Source organism: Xenopus laevis, chromosome 1L (genome assembly GCF_017654675.1).
Source record: "Xenopus laevis strain J_2021 chromosome 1L, Xenopus_laevis_v10.1, whole genome shotgun sequence".
Taxonomy (NCBI): Eukaryota; Metazoa; Chordata; class Amphibia; order Anura; family Pipidae; genus Xenopus; species Xenopus laevis.
The window spans coordinates 101906905-101924064 of NC_054371.1; the positions used below are offsets into that span (position 1 = coordinate 101906905).

General features: G+C 36.2%; 1 protein-coding gene across 3 annotated transcripts in view; it reads left to right on the forward strand.

Moving 5' to 3' along the window:
• b4galt1.1.L (UDP-Gal:betaGlcNAc beta 1,4- galactosyltransferase, polypeptide 1, gene 1 L homeolog) overlaps positions 1–11276 on the forward strand; it is a 58166-nt gene extending 46890 nt beyond the window's left edge. For all 3 annotated transcript variants that reach the window (XM_018254167.2, XM_018254156.2, XM_018254164.2), the window contains exons 4-7: positions 1682–1869; positions 5183–5305; positions 7696–7800; positions 10603–11276. In XM_018254167.2, coding sequence (XP_018109656.1) covers positions 1682–1869; positions 5183–5305; positions 7696–7800; positions 10603–10738 — 552 coding nt within the window. In that variant the 3' untranslated portion in view covers positions 10739–11276. The remainder of the gene's footprint in view (positions 1–1681; positions 1870–5182; positions 5306–7695; positions 7801–10602) is intronic.
• Positions 11277–17160: the final 5884 nt, after the last annotated feature.

Consider the following 17160-nt stretch of genomic DNA (forward strand, 5'->3'; position numbering starts at 1 on the left):
AATGCTAGTTTAATATGTACTGCTGTGTGTTCTGTTAAACTGCTCAGAACTGCACTTTCCCTGGGGTAATACAAACCTTTCACCTGGAGGAAGTTTCCTGCCCATGTCCCATTGGTATCACAATAAGATCTGTTCTTCAGTTGCCACTTCATTCTGTTAAAAGTACTGTTCAGTTATAGTAGCCTGACTCGTGCAGTTTTATCTCCCTTGAGTGACGGCTTCAGTGCTCTCCTGCCCACAGGCTGAATGTGCTGGGAGAAAACAAAACTGCTAGGCTGAGTCCTTTAAAAGGAATACAAATGTTGCTAACAGCCACTGGGTTTGCCAACCTTGTTTAGTATCAGTTATAATTGCCTTCAGCCATTGGGATCAATAACCTAGTAACTTACTCTGCCATTTAACACCAATAGGATCAGTACAGCTCTCATTGACTTCTATAGGACCTTGACAACGTTTACCTGCCAGTTTTGTATTTGAGGTTTTTGTGGTTTTTACACATTTTTGTCATAGAGACAAAAAAAAAACACCCATTGACTTTAATGCGTTTGGACAAAAAAGTTGCCATAAGAAAAAACGCCCATTGACTTGCATTTGGAGCAAGAAAAATTGTTTCATATGTAAAAATGTTTTGATGTGTCACAAATTTTTTCAGCGAACTGAAACAGGACAGATTTGCTCAATACTAATGGCCAGATTTCATCAGGGCAGTTTAATGGATTTTAAAGGGGTTGTTCACCTTCCAACACTTTTTTTCAGTCCAGTTGCCCTCAGATAGTACACCAGAATTAAAGACTTTTCACTTACTTTCTATTTGTGAACATTTTTCTAATAATGAAGTTTACGTTTTTTGTTTTTCAGCTTCTTATGTCCTTTTGTATGGGGGTCTCTGACGGTGTAAACTATTTTAAATTATTATATTGCTTGATACATTTCTTATCTTTGGCCCTGCTGAGCAGAATCCGAGTTTCATTAAAGACAGCTGTTGATACAATGGTTGCTAATATTTCACATATGCTGATGAACAATGGTAACAGTTCAGAATCTGCACCTGGATTACTGAGCTTCCAGAATCTTCATATAAAATTTTGGAAAAACGGTAAAAAATTTAAATGGAAAGCAATTGAAAAAAAGTCTTCATTTCTGAACAATCTGAAAACAACTGAACAGGAAAAATGTTTGGAAAGTTAATAACGCATTTAATCATACTGCTTAACCATTTCGGCATGTACTGTATAGGAGATCAGGGATCAGTTTTACCAGACCGTCTTGCAGTTTTATCTGATCACAAATGATCTGTCAAAACTGCAAACTTAATCTGCCACTGTGCCAGTCAGCTCCATTTCACTTAATGCAGTTCTGATAGCATGGTTTTTTTTGTATGGGCAGTTGTGTGAACCTTTTGGCCTGTGGGCTATGAAAATGTATCTTTAACTTCTGTTAATTAAAAAATTGCACACAGGCTAAATTTATTATATGTATTAATTAAATAACATTAATGTGGCAGAAAAATATTTGCATAAAATTAGCATATGATGGATTCCCTAACATTATTACATTTTAAACCATAAACACGGATTGCTTAAAGATAAATAAAAATAAATTCCATATTGCTCTATTTTATACAATATGTACAGCAGATGTTTGAAAATTCTTTTTTTAATGTGATTTATTCTTTAAATAGGATGGAGACAACACATTTAACCGGGCCAAGCTAATGAACATTGGTTATGCAGAATCTCTGAAAGAGTATGATTATGACTGCTTTGTGTTTAGTGATGTTGATATTGTCATTACGAATGACAGAAATCTCTACAGGTGTTATAACCAGCCGAGGCACATATCTGCGGCTATGGATAAGTTTGGGTTTGGGTAAGTACTTTATCTTCTTTGCATTGTTACTGTTGTACTGTCCTTTTAAAGAGCATTCACTTTACCCTAAAACTATTGGACCATGTTAACATTTTCTTGATTCTCAGTTATCATACATTGGGCCAGACTCAATTACATGCAAAACACAATCTCTTTTTTAGTTCCAAATAGACTTCTGTTGAGTTTTGAATAGATAAACAATGACACAAGTTTTCTTATCAAATGTGCCTTCAGGTTACATACTTTTGTAGGATGCAAATGCGTTATTTTTCAGGCACACGAGTCATGCTACCCTGTTTCTGTATACAGGTATGGGATCCGTTATTCACAAATATCCAAATTATAGGAAACCCATCTCCCATAGACTCTATTTTAATAAAATAATTATTTTTTAAAAAAAATAACTTCCCTTTTCTCTGTAATATTGCAACAGTACCTTGTACTTGATCCAAGCTAAGATATTTTGCGGTTGTGTGCTGAGTACTGAGATCACCAAACACTTGATACCTACCCTGCTATCAGGAAGGGTGTTGTGTGACAGGTCATAGCGCTCTTAACATTAATTCTTGTGCCCCCAAAAAGTAAGGTGGTGAGCAAGGGGTTTGAGGGTTTATTTTAGAACTTTTTTTTTTTAGTAACTTAGGGGGTTATTTACTAAACTCCGAATGAAAAACTCACGAAAAAAATCATGATATTTTTTTTTTATATAAAATCAGACTTTTAAAAAAATCACTAATTTTTCAGAATTTATTAAACCGAGTATGGAAAAGTCAGAATCTGAAAATCCGGCATCTCAGACCTGCCGAGGTTACATATAAAGCAGTGGGAGAAGTCCCAATGATTTTTCGGTGTACGCTGGGTTTTGTGCAATACCCCGAAGTTTTCGGGTGAAAATTCCAAAAAAATTGTGAAATTTGTGAAGATCGGATGAAAAAATAAAAAAAAACGTGAAAATCTGATTTTTTTTTCCAGCAAATTTTTGGGAAAATGTAATAATAAATAAGCGTAAAAAACTCTAGGGGATTTGATTGGAGTTTGTAGCAGAACTTTGATAAATAAACCCCTTAGTAGTATCTGTGCAAATGCATATTTTTTCTTATGATTATAAAATGGTGTTATATAAAATATGGTGGTCCTATTTACCTCAGGTTATATTTTTCTTAGGCAGGCACCTCCCTGCATGGTTGCATTTCTTGGGAAAAATGAGACCAATGGCAGATCAGTAGACAGTATCAGGTTTGATCCTACATGGCCATTAACTTTTAGAAAGACAGAGACTGGCAAGACCAAAGCATTTGTTTCACAGGCTTAATTCTTCCGCTTCTTGTAGCTTATAAAGGAAAGACAGCCCAGACCAACGCCCATTTTCAGTGGCATAAGACCACCATCAAAGAGACAGGCTGCTACAACCACATGGAAGTTTAGCCATTTTTCCTGCAGAATAACTATGCTGCAGTACTGAATGCACAAAAATATGTCATTTTGTGTATATATTAATAAAAATATTGTACTATTTGCCAAATTTAGATTCATTATTTTTGCCCTAGTCTTTTGCTACTCCAATAAAAACTTGTTTCAATTATTACAAAGATATGACACCCCCCCCCCATAAATAATTTATGGAAAAACAGTGCTTGTCTTCAAAGAAAGCCAACTTATAAAGTAGCGATTCTTCATTCTGAATAATATGTCATTGTATTAATCTATTTATTCTGCATACTATTTGTTATCATATTGATTTTTATGGTTTATTGTCAAAACCAAATAAAATATTTTAAATCTATGAAGTAGCGATTCTTAACTAATGGCTAATGACACAAAATCGCCTGCATGATCCTCTTTAATGTCGGTTGTCAAAGCTAGTAAAATCTTCCCTGCGTTACAGTCCATGCTAGGGCAAGACAAAAGAATTACATATCTATCAGGTAGAGAATGGGTAGAGGATGAAAGCTATCTGAATGTGTATTTCATTAAATTATATTAAAGGACCAGTAACATAAAAAAAATTTTTAAAAAAATTCGTTAGTATACAACGGAAAAAAGACACCAAGACAAATTAAACTTTCAAATAGCAAAGCCTTTATTAAGAAATAACTTACAGAAACTCCGCTTTCCCTCCTCTTCAGAAAAGGTGACAGGGCGACTATCTATCCTGCGGCGCTTGATTTCTCCTCCCTGGCTATTCTACTGACAGTGCTCGCTTGCCTGAATCCTTTGCCACAGATCTTGCAGACAAAGGGCCGGGCCCCGGTGTGCACTACCTGATTGTAGAACTAAGGACTAGAAGAACAGTATTACCAAAGCGCTTGTGCTAAAAAATGATCAGCAGCGCAGGAAGAGGAGGTATCGGCACCGGTTCGGCCTCGGCTCCCCCCACAGGCTGCATGTTTGTGTCTGCACGCCTTCTGTCGCCAGGCTGGAATGGACGCGTTGCCCTCCTCTTCCCTACCTGCACCTCTTGTGGAGCCAATGGGGAGCCTGCCCACATCTCCTTCCTACTGCTGCTGTTGGACACCTGGGAGAAAGATGAAGAAGAGCTGGAGAAGAAGATGGGGGCAGAGGACACGTTGTCAGTAGAATAGCCAGGAAGGAGAAATCAAGTGCCGCAGGATGGATGGTTGCCTTTTCTGAAGACATATTTACTAAAGGGCAAAGGTTGAAATTTTTGCCTATTAACTTGGCATTTGATGAAGTTAATCCAGTGAATTGCCAATTTACTAAAAGCTCAAGAACAAATCTTTTGTAAAATAAATTTTTCCAGGTTCAAGCTAGCAAACTGCAATTATAAAGATAGAGCAGCTACTTTTGCATCTCATTACCTACATCACCTCTTCCATGCCAATATCCCACTTACGTAACTTCTTTGTTGCAAAAATTCTGTAGCTAATTTTCCTCATTACAATTGTATGATGAATATCACTGCCACATTTTCACTGAGTTTTTGCCAGCAGAAATGTTGCCACATTCCTTATATAGCTGATGAATTGAGGCAAACTTTGGTTAAAGGAGGAGAGAATTCACACTTTAGTTGGCATACCCCATAAGATCCAAAGACTTCACATTACTGAGATGTAAGGTTTGTGTGGTTTGGTTATGGCCCAAAAACATGTTAAGCCAAATTGGTCTGATCATACAGTGGCATATGGAGACCTGTTAAATACAGAAACAGGTAAGCAAACCACTTGTCTTCTTAGCAGCTCTATTTAATTTACATATGCACTAAATCCAGTTTTTTTTCAGTTGAATCACAGGTTTTTGACTTTATATTTATAAGGCCTCTATGCTTGCTTGCCACAATATTTTTATTTTTCAGTCTGCCATACGCCCAGTATTTTGGAGGTGTATCTGCTCTAAGCAAAGAACATTTCAGAAAAATCAATGGATTTCCAAATAAATACTGGGGATGGGGCGGAGAAGATGATGATATATACAACAGGTAAGAATGTGCTGTACAGTTCTATGTACACAAATAAAAATATACATACTGTAATCTTGCAGGATCCACAACAGACACCTCCTTCACTCTAAGGTAGTTTATTGATACACGGGGTGACATTTTACTTAGTCAGTTGCTCCCTCTGCTCCTGGGCGTTCCTTACACGCAGGACAGACCAAGTCGGCAGCTTATTGGCCCGTGTATGGGGGCCCCCGACGGGCTTCCCCGATCGAGATCTGGCCGAAAGTCGGCCAGATCTCGATCGGATGGGGTTAAAAATCCCGTCGGATCGCGGCCGCATCTGTTCGTTGATGCGGTCCCGCGATCCGACCGCCCGTTTGGCGAACGATAGGATCCGATCGTTGGGCCCTAGGGCCCACGATCGGATCAGCCCGATATTGCCCACCTCAAGGTGGGCATATCGGAGGGAGATCCGCTCGTTTGGCGACAACGAGCGGATCTATCCGTGTATGGCCACCTTTAGACCTAGACCAAGTTTTCAAATACATATTTTTATTATATAGAATATTTTCTTTACTTATTAAATACCCATGAAACATCAGCTCGGCAGTCTCCGTCTAATTCAAGGATTGTACTCTGCAGTTTTCTCTTAAAGCAGCTTTTTGTCACCCCAGTAACCTGTATGTGGGGTGATGCCAGATAAAGCAAGTTTCTCCTTTTGCTTCAAGGCAGGAGTACCCCTGGCTGTCATGTTACTATTCAAACACACTTCTAGGCGCACAGATATTTCTGCAGTGATCAGGACAATTATTCAGACAGTATTCAGAAGTACCCATGCCATTGTCGGGCGATGATTCCATGCACCGACAATCATTTAATTAATTCAGTAATTGACAAACTTTCATTAGAGTGAATCCCTAATCCCTAGTTTAGGTATTAACTTTATTTTATCTTCAACTAGATGTGATTCATTTAGCACAACATTAAACCCCTATAAGCACAACATGCAAAAAGTCCTCTACTTTATACCTGCAGTTTAAAGGCACACGCCTCCCATGTGCCAGATACAGCAGGGAAAATAAGTATTGAACACATCTTTTTTTCTCACTAAATATAATTCTAATGGGGCTATTGGCATGAAATGTATGCCAGATGTCAGTAACAACCCAGGTAATCCACACATACAAAGAAATCAAAAGAAATAAGTCCATAAATTTAATTATTTGTAATAAAGTGGCATGACTCGGGAAATAAGTATTGAACATGCTTACTGAAATGTATTTAATACTTAGTAGAAAAGCCTTTGTTGGTAATGACAAAACTAGTTGCATGCATTGCTCAGGTGTGATTTTGGCCCATTCTTCCAAACAAACTGTTTTCAAATCTAGAAGGTTCTGGGAGCCTCTTCTAAGAATTCTGATCTTCAGTTCTTTCTGTAGATTGAATTCAATTGAATTCAAGGTGGATGACTTACTGGGCCATTCTAGCAGCTTTATATTCTTTCCCTGAATCCAACTGATAGGTGTGTGTTTGGTATCATTGCCTTGCTGAAATGTCTACCCTCGTTGAATCTTCTCAGCAGATTCTTATCAAGAATGTCCGGGTACATTTCTCTATTGATTCTTCCTTCAATTGTATGAAGTCTGCCAATACTATATGCTGAAAAACAGCCCCACACCATGATGTTCCCATCTCCAAACTTCACTGTATGGTGTTTTTGGGGTGATGAGCAATACCATTTCTCTTCCAAATATGGTGTGTGCAGTGACATCCAAAAAGTAAAATTTTGCTCTTATCTGACTAGAATTTCATTGGCCAAATGTTGTGCAGCAAAAGAGTATCAACATGCTTTTTGTTCAGCAGTGGGGTTTTGTGCAGTGAATGTGCATAAAAGCCATGTCGGTTGAGTGCATTACTTACTGTTTTCTTTGACGCAAATGTACCTGTTAATTCAAGGTTTTTCTGAAGCTATCCGCGAGTGATCCTTGGCTCTTGGACAACTGTATTAGTTTCATTTAATTCACTTTTTTACAGTTGATGCGATTATCATTTACATTAGCTTGCCATTGCCAACTTTACACCTGTCAGATGATGCCGCCCGTGGCATTCTAGCGAGCTGAGTTGCATGCAGCTGGTTTGCCATGGTAACTTTGCACTTAGCATCTAATTGAAGAAATGCACTTGCAAGGCAGCGCTTTTCAAGCAGAATTATCGCACAGATCAAGTTACCAGTACTTCTCTCAATCATTATTTTGGGGTGGGGAGACCTTAGATAAACTGTGTCAGACGGGGGGGAGGGGTCCAGGACCACCGGTGCTACCACATCAGGGACCCACACCCCCCTGGGCCCCCATACCAGCAGCAAACTGATTCTGTTAGTAAGTGCATTTACAGCATGTATTGTCTTACGGATTCCTTATCTTTTACAGGATTGTAGCCAAAGGCATGTCAATCTCTCGGCCAGATACTGTAACTGGTAAATGCCAGATGATCAAACATAATAGAGATGAAAAAAATGATGCCAATCCAAAAAGGTATTTTTTTTTTTGGAACCACATATTTTTTTATTAAGTTCTAGGATGTTTCAAGTGTGTTTTTTTGTGAAATAATATTTTCCATTCCAGTCAATTAACAACCACTATATAATTTTGTTAGTGTGTTTTCATTAAGAGTGTATCTTGGCAATGTAAGATACAGGTAATAATGTTGTAGATGAAGTTGAAAAAAAGACACCAAAAATACATCTAAAGCTGCTTCAATTTTCTTCGCGACCAGAGGGACTTCCTTCCTGACTGTTCTGTGTTTCTGTGTTTCCATTTCTGTTCTTTGTTTTACATCATGTCCAAATCTATCAACTGAAGTAATGTTTTGAGGGTGCTGAAGTTTGCTTTCCTGAAATTCTTGTTTCAGGAAAGGAGTTCTTGTTGACTTCTATTTGTTTTTTGCAACAAATATTAAATGAATCCGATATAGCACCTTTTGTGGTTGGGTCCTCAAAAATATGTGACATGAAGTTGTCATGCATAATATTTATACATTTGTTTCCAGTTATTGTGCTGGCAGTATTACTCCTCCATGGGTAATTCAAATTCCCTCCCATTAATAAGATGCCCAACCTTGCAGCCCTTTCTATTTATAACAGAATATGAGCCTCTTCACTTTCATTACAGGGGGTCTGTAAAATAACCCTACAATTAAAGAGGATGTTCACTTTCGTTACAGTTTATTTTACAAATACATTTCTTAATCAAACCAAATTATAAATATTGTTTAAATGGCCAAATCTGTAGTAAGGGCCTGATTGATGCCTTACAGTCTGTTACAAGTTCAACCCATAAGGTTTCAGCTTTCTTATTCTCCTGCACACGTTCTTCCATATTACAGGGTTTACAATCATGCTCAAAATACAGACATACTACTTCTATTTTCCCTTGCATTTTTAAACAAGGCCTTACTGGCCAAGCTTCTTGCATTAGTAAACATACTTTTGATACAAATACCAGTTTCCTATAGTTTACTTATGGTCCTTCGTGCCATGTATAAAATCTCCCATATATCTCTCTGTCCCCATTTTCCCTTATTATACCAATATCCTCATGTAAAGTATCTTCCACAAACTTTGTGCTGCTATTCCTCTGTCTAGTTTAAAATCTCCTCCAAAATTCTAACTATTCTCTCCCCTAAATCAGCTGCACCATCATTATGGTGCACTCCATTCCTTGGCAAAGTGCCTGTAGTCGATGAAAAATCTACACTAGCAATACCACAGTAGTACTACACTAACAATACTGTTTCATTCATTCATGTATTCATTAATGCTTCTTTGCATACATGATGGCAGAATTACTAAAGGGTGAAGTGGCCGTTGCTAGTGAAAATTCTACTATGATTAAGAATTAGGATGAGAATTATCAGGGACATCACTAATTTACTAACAGGTGTAGAGGACAATTTGCTAGCACAGTTCCACGCCCTATCTCCTTTTTGCTCAGGCGAACGTTCGTTACTCCGCAAATTCATTAAGTGAAAATTTCACCTCTTTTGTCAGTTTCCTTAGCCACCTTAGACCTGATGAACTGATAATATGAAGCTACAGCCTTCTTAATTAGTGAACATCATATCCTGTATGCCAAAGTCATAAAAGTTCTAAAAATCACTGGTGTTTTTTCATATTTTAAAGGGGGATTGCCTATAGAAGTTTTAGCTTTTAAAAATGTGTGTGTTAACATTTTTTTTCAACCATTTGAGGGGCATGCCACATTTGTTTTAGGATGGGCTCATGTCTAGGACATTAGGGATGTCTTTTGTCTTTATTTTGCTTCCTTGGGTATTTGTAAAAATAAGTGGCCACATAACTGATTCCAGCATAAACAATATATAACAAAATAATGACTTTGGTACAAACCCTGCATATAGAGAGGCAGGATTTAGAGAATGATGTAGAGAAGCTAACCTTAGGGGTTGTTGCAAAATTATGAAGCAAAAAATGAGTCTTGCATATATATCATATAAGCTGATGCTGCAGGGCTGGTTATTACATTCTGATGCTATTTGCACTGGTTTCAGAGATGCCATATAATGAGAATCTGAATTAATTACTAGCCTTATCAGCCTTATATCATGAAATTTATTTTTTATGTCTATATTGTGCTCAAGTAACTGACGGCACCACAGAGCTTGTTTGGTGAATCATCAGAAAAGAAGATGGGGAGCTGCAGGTTGCATCTTCAGTCTTGCCACAAAGGCACATAGAATCTAAGGTCCAATCACATTCTCATACATAGTCAGTTTTATTACAGGTCAGTATGGGAGCAAGCTTTGAGTATGCAGAGAAAAGGCAACCATAAAGAGAACAAGACAATTAAAAAGGAAAAGTAACACCAAAAGTGTAGTTTTAAAGTAATTCAAATATATTGTACTTCTGCCCTGTACTAGCAAAGCTACTGTGTTTGCTTCAGAAACAGGTTACCAGATAATTGTGTAAGAACTAAACCCATTGTATGCTACATAGCTTAACTATTCTCTGCATTAGCCCTATTTCAGCTTAAATGTGTGTCTCCCATAGCTATACAGCAGCTTGTAGTTTCTGAAGTGCACCAGTTTTACCAGTGCAAGACAACACTACATTATCTTTTAATTACTTTAAAACACTTTTTAATGTTACTGTTTCTTTAAGAGTTCCAACATGTACCTCAACAGTCTTAAGTGGTATTTTCTGCTTCGTGGAGTATAATGTCTTAATTTTTTTTTTTTATCACAATTTTTTAAAAAAAAGTTTGAATCTTCTTTAAGTGCTTGCTGACATTTTTAAATATTTTCTTCTTTCTTTCAATTAGGTTTGACTTGATTTCAAAAACAAGAGAAAGCATGGAAAAAGATGGGATTAATTCACTCTCCTATAAAGTAGTGAAGACAGAAAAGTTTCCATTATATGTAAAAATCACAGTGGATGTTGGTATTCCATCACGCTAATGTTTTTGGACTTAAAAATGCATTGACTGTTCAAAATGGCTTTAACATATTTAAATGTGGCTTTCAGCAGCCAGATTTTAATACAGAATATTTTTTTTATATCTCTACAATATAGCCAAAAGATGTGGAGTCAACTATATATAAGTATTTATAATTTTAATATCTAATTGTATTTGACCAAATTAGTGACACATATCAGGAAAAGACCGTAAACTCATTGTGTACAATGCTGCTATTTATTTATAAATGTTTACACAGTTATGAGAAAAGGTAAAAAAATAAATAAACCAAAGCCCATAACAAAAATTCACATTTCATAATGTAAAATTGTTCAGTGGACAGTAATTACATTGTGAATGTTAATTGGGCACTGCTTGAAATTGGCCTATTTTTTTGGGTGCAAAAAAATAACTTTTGTTGTAAAACTGCACCCTGCTTTATACACTGCAGACTGATACAAATGATAACATGCGTAACCATTTACAATTATACCTTTATTTTTTGGCTAAAGTATATTCTGGGCCGTTCCTGCTATGAGCACATTGCCTCAGGCGGCAGTGAACTGCCAGTTACAAGGGGCGGCAAAAAGCGGCCTCCTGTAACTTTAAGAGCCGAATTTCCGGTTTTTAAACCATAAATTTGGCTCTGCTAGTGCAGAAATCGCAGTACGGGCTCGTTGCGCTAGCGATGCAGACCCTTTTGACCCAACGTTAAACTTTTAAGCGCAGAGCGGGTGAAGGAGGCGGCATCGGGGTTGCTGCCTCAGGCGGCAGCAGCCCACGGTTCGCCCCTGAGTATATTTAAAAAATCTCTCCACCTGAAAAGGCCTTGAAACACCATACAGGTGAAGTAGAAGATGTGTGGAAAATTCTCTCGCCATTTAAAAATACTCCCGCCACTTTACTCTTTCTTTACCATATTTCCATTATTCACAGGGATGGAAGGCAACATGCTTCCAGACTGCAGAGAATTAACCAATTTATTTGCAATTGCTGGTATTCCATATGTAAACAAAGGTGGACAAAATGTAATTATTTATCAGTAATGTATCTTGAACCTATGATTATATAAAAATGATAAAGTTCTCTGATCATCAGAGTGGGCCAAACTAAAACAAACTTACTATATATCTATCTAATAATACAAATATATGCTTTTGATTACTAGGCATGTTGGATGTAGGAAAAGTATAGAAACAATGACTCATTTTGATAAGCATATTATCAGTAGGGATGGGTGAATTTGACCCGTTTAGTTTCGCCAAAAATTCGCCGCCAGCGAATTGTCGCGGACACCCATTAAAGTCTATGGATGACAAAAAAATTTTGACATGCCGCCATACAAATCTATGGGCGTCATTTTTTTGGCAAAAAATTTGCCCATCCGTAATTATCAGACCTCTCCATCTATAGTTAACTATGAATAAAAACACTGCTTCACTGTAACATCTGAAGCTGGCGAGAAGTGATCAGTCTAGGATGTGACAAAGAAGTGACCAATTACAGATAAAGAACAGCAGAGAAATACTATACCATATACCATTTTAAGCAAGAAATTCCCATTTTTTTTAAATATGCCCTTTTTCTCTGACGATAAAACATTACTTTGTACTTTATCCTGACTAATCTCCATAAATTTGTAATAGTGTCAGATCTATTGGGTTTAATATTTCAATGTTTTTTTAGGATACATAAGGTAAAAGGATTTAAATTACAGAAAAATCCCTTTTCCAGAAAAACATGCATGCCAGATAATAGATCCCATGCCTCAATCCCAATCTGTAGTACACAAGTGATTACTGAATGAACTCCTGATCATGAAAGAATGTGCAACATAACCATTATAATAGAAATCACAATATAATTACCCAGAACTGCTACATAACTAAGGAGCAGTGACTGAGAAGTGTTTTCCACAACCGTATAAATGTATTTTGAAATAATGATGCCCTATAACTTGTTCCAGGTCCAGGTGATTGTGTATTTGAGTGACACATTAAAGCTGTTCTGGCTTGGTGTCCCATTGTCCCGTTGGTGTAACTGTTGCAGTCACCTAAACCTAATATAAATGCAGCACATTTATCTTTACTACATTAGTGAAGTTAGATTTTAAGTGAATGAATTGATTAACAGTAGGCCTCGTTGGAAAGTAGATACAGTTTAGAGTTAAACAGATAGGGAACGGGATCTATATTCCTATTGCATATATTATGACTCCTTGCCTGGAAATTATGCCTTCTATGATAAGAAATAGATGAAGATTCTTGGTTTTAAACCATATTTATTAAAGGTCTGTGCAAACTGTCTTTCAAGTAAAAAAAAATATTTCACGAGAAATATTATTTAATATGAAAAATATATATGTCTAACTTTAGTTTTCTACTGCTAAGATTTCCATCATAAAGCTTCTCTAGGAGCTCATGGTTCCTGGAACATGGGCTAAAAAGATAATATTCCAGCTTTACTCAGGATCCAATGTTGATTGCAACTCCTGTTTGGTTATGAGGCTTCATATGAAATGGAGTATACTTACAATATGTTGATTGACATACTTAAACTAGAATTGTGCCTTAAATCCCAACAATCATTCATATCTTTACACACATATACATCCAGTAAATTGCCTTCATTATAGAAAAGTGTGATTATGCAGGTGAAACACAGGGTATCACAAACCCTGGTGCCTTATGGCGGCAGTTCACCAACAGGAGATATCTGTGCCATGAGAATTCTCATATACATTCCATACCCACAAACGTACGTATCTGCTGAAACTAAATCACATGCTGTACCACAATGCTTTTGAATTTAGACTGCACAAGATATGCTTTGTTATTTATATATGTTTACAATGCATTGTTCATGTTAAAAAAATGAAAAACGGTCTTATGGCAGTAGAATGTCAGTCTCAAATCTCTAGGTGCTGACAATGCAGTAATTTTTGTACCAAGAGAGGACTTATATTTATCTAATGTATGAATAAGGAAAAGATGACCTTGTGGTCCCGTGCATGTTTAAACAAAACACAAATCCTAGACAACTTTATTTTTCAGGCTGGGTTATTTATAAATGCACGTTAAGGTATGCATGATTATATATTTTACAGAATCAGATGCCCAGAGTATTTGAATTCATGTTACAAATCAAATTGGTTTATCTTTTTACTGTATGTTCTTTCACATATTGTCTTGTTATATTTAGGGAAATAAGTGCATGTGAGTTTAATGGAGCATAAATATTATGGCAATGTTGATGATACATCTCTGCATTCTTATACAGTAGGTCTAGTACTGTTTGCAAGCTCTTGCTTTACAGTTGCCAATTTCAATATTTTTTTTTTGCATTTGTGCTTCATTAAATTCTGCATGAGGAAAAACAGCAGATTAAAAATTGTGACAGTGAAAGCAGCAATGCAAAAAAACACATATATTCTCTTGAATGTGTTAAATGTACTGATGGCTGCTCCTACTGATCATATGAAAATGCTAGAAGAGGAAATTACAGTTTCTCTAACAGTAAGAAATTCATAGTAGATGGAGTTTTTTTTTAAAAAACAAACAAACATTCATTAAGTTAAACCATTTTATCAAAATGTAACCTGCCTACCTGCTGGTTGATCCAGAGGTGGATGAAAAACTACAACTGATACTTTTCAATTTGCCTCAAATGGGGAAAAATTCAGGTCTTTGTGCAGATAATCAATTTATATAAATTTTGTAGGATTTTAATACTATTGTACATCAATGTTTACTTTCAAATTGTATCATTTAATTATATTTGTAAAACAATATGCTTCCAAAATTATTTTTACATAAAATTATATAATAAACAAATATTTGGTAATCTATTCCATTGTTTCTAGTTATTTCTTTAAGAAGGTAAATATTTTTGTGTGGGTGCATGCTTCATACCTTCATTACCACACTTCCAATATAACCATTCTAATCTTAGTAATACATAATAGGGTAAAACACAGGAATCCTTTTAGGAAGGCTGGGTTTTGTCCAATAATCTGAAAAATTTGGGATTTTCAGGTGATTACCCCAAAAAAAATCGAGTGATTCAGGCGTCAAATCCAAAAAATGAACACAATTCAAGTTGTTGTTCGATTTTATCGAGTCTTTTCCCGATACGACTATTTTTGAGTTACTTTATTGATAAGATAAAATTGTGGATGGGAGTTTGGTTGAGTTTTAGTAAATAACCCCCTTACTGTTGGATGTAGATGCATAAACAATACACAACATCCTACTTTATCTGATCTGATTTATATTACAGCAAGGGGATTGTACAAAATCTTATGCTGTTGCATGACAAGATTTTTTGGGTCAGATAAAATCTGGTCAGACATAATGAATATAACACATAACACTACATCACAGCATTAACTCAAATTTTAGGTGATTACACAAGTGATCTACCATATCAACAGGGAATCTCTTATCTGAAACAGAATACTTATTACAATCTATATGTACAAGTGAGAGTGACCTGACTATTAACTTGGACTATTACAATATTACATTTTGCAAAAAAAAATTTTTTAATGTGAGTCTCTGTGTTTTTTTCTATTTTGGAACAAGATTTAGAGATCTAAAATATTTGATATATAGTGAAAATAGTGATCTGGAAAGCTCCATGTCTCCTGAATGTGCTTAAACCATATATCAGGAGTGCCCATACTTTACTAATGCGGGGTCTACCTTTAGTGATGTTGTCGCATTGTGGGACTATATATGTATATGTATATATATATATATATATATGTATGTATATATATATATATATATATATATATATATATATATATATATATATATATATATATATAAACAAAAAACAAGAAATGAGCTGTTCGCACACCAATAGATAGCGATATACCAGGTGCTGCCACGGTGTCGAATATTTAACAGTCCATGGATAGTTAGCAGCGCACACTGGAATTTTTAAAAAAATTTATTTATTTATTTAAATTTTTAAAAGAGCATAATACATGCATCGACGTTTCGGTCCTGGTCTTGGACCGTTATCAAGACGATATATATATATACATAGTTCAACATAGGCAGCCGCACTCTGATCCGGATCTGTTAATTCGATGGTGGGTGCTGGATCAAAATTTGTTATCATATAATTCCACAAAGAACCGCACTCCAACTTGTTCTAATGAATAAATTCACATTTTATTGTGTTCAATTTGCGTGTCCAACGTTTCGGCCCACATTAGGGCCTTTGTCAAGGATAAACAAATGCAGTGATGTTAACATATTTATACCCTCACTCCTTAAAGAGTGTTTGGCGCCAAGTATGAAGTCATGTCAATTAAAATTCCACATTCTTAATTAACCACAGTGAAAGAAAAATATATATATATTCTCTCACCACTGGGTGTCACTATTGTGCAATGAAAATAGTCCATTTGGAAGCATATTCTGCCAAGGAACCACAAATAAGACAGTGTTATCTCCCTTAATTTTTAAAAGGAAACATTTTGTTTTAGATAAGAACAATCTAGACAATAAGTCAGTATTCAAACTTGCTTTACACTTAGTCACACAAATAAATCTCATTTTATTTAGTCACTATTGTCTCAAACATGTACTGCAGCATGGGATATCAGTTAAGTTAGGAAACAACTAAGTACTAGTTGGCCATTTAATCCATTGGGGGCAACACAATTTAGTTCATGTATCCAGTATGCCTCTCTTTTTAGCAGGGTCTGAGTATGATCACCCCCCTCGGGGACTGATTAACACTTGTTCTATTGGCATGCACCTAAATGCTGCTGGGCTATGTTTGGCCTCAGCCCAGTGTTTTGCCACCAACTGTTGGGATAAATCTTGCTTTTTGCCTTTTTCGTTTATCTCTTTTTGATTTTTCTCAGGGTTTAGTGCTGCCCGTATACTGTATCTATGCATGCCCATACGCTCCTTCAATTGTCTGATGGTTTTCCTACAATATATTAAGCCACAGGGACACTTTATGATGTAAACTACCATTGAGGTAGTCATTCTCTGCTTAATCCGGTATCTTTTACCTGTTTGTGGGTGTGTGAAACTGTCTCCTATGATTAAACTGTTACATAAAACACCCCCCCACATTTGTGCACTCCTGGTCATTGTGTTAGAAAATTTTGTTTTTGACCCATCATGTATTTATCACGGGGGTCGGACGGACTTATACTTTCTTTCAGATTTCTACCCCTTCTGTAGCTGAATTTTGGTTTGGTCTGCAATTTTTTGCTTAAGCTATCGTCACTAGTGACCAAGGCCCAATTTTTTCTTACACTTTGTCTGACATGACTGGAGTGTGTCCCATACTGGCTCACATAATACACATCCTTTTTTTTTTTTTAAAAGATTTATTTATTAGTCCAACACATAGCCATTCAAAGTAGCATAGTCAGCACATTAAACAAATAAT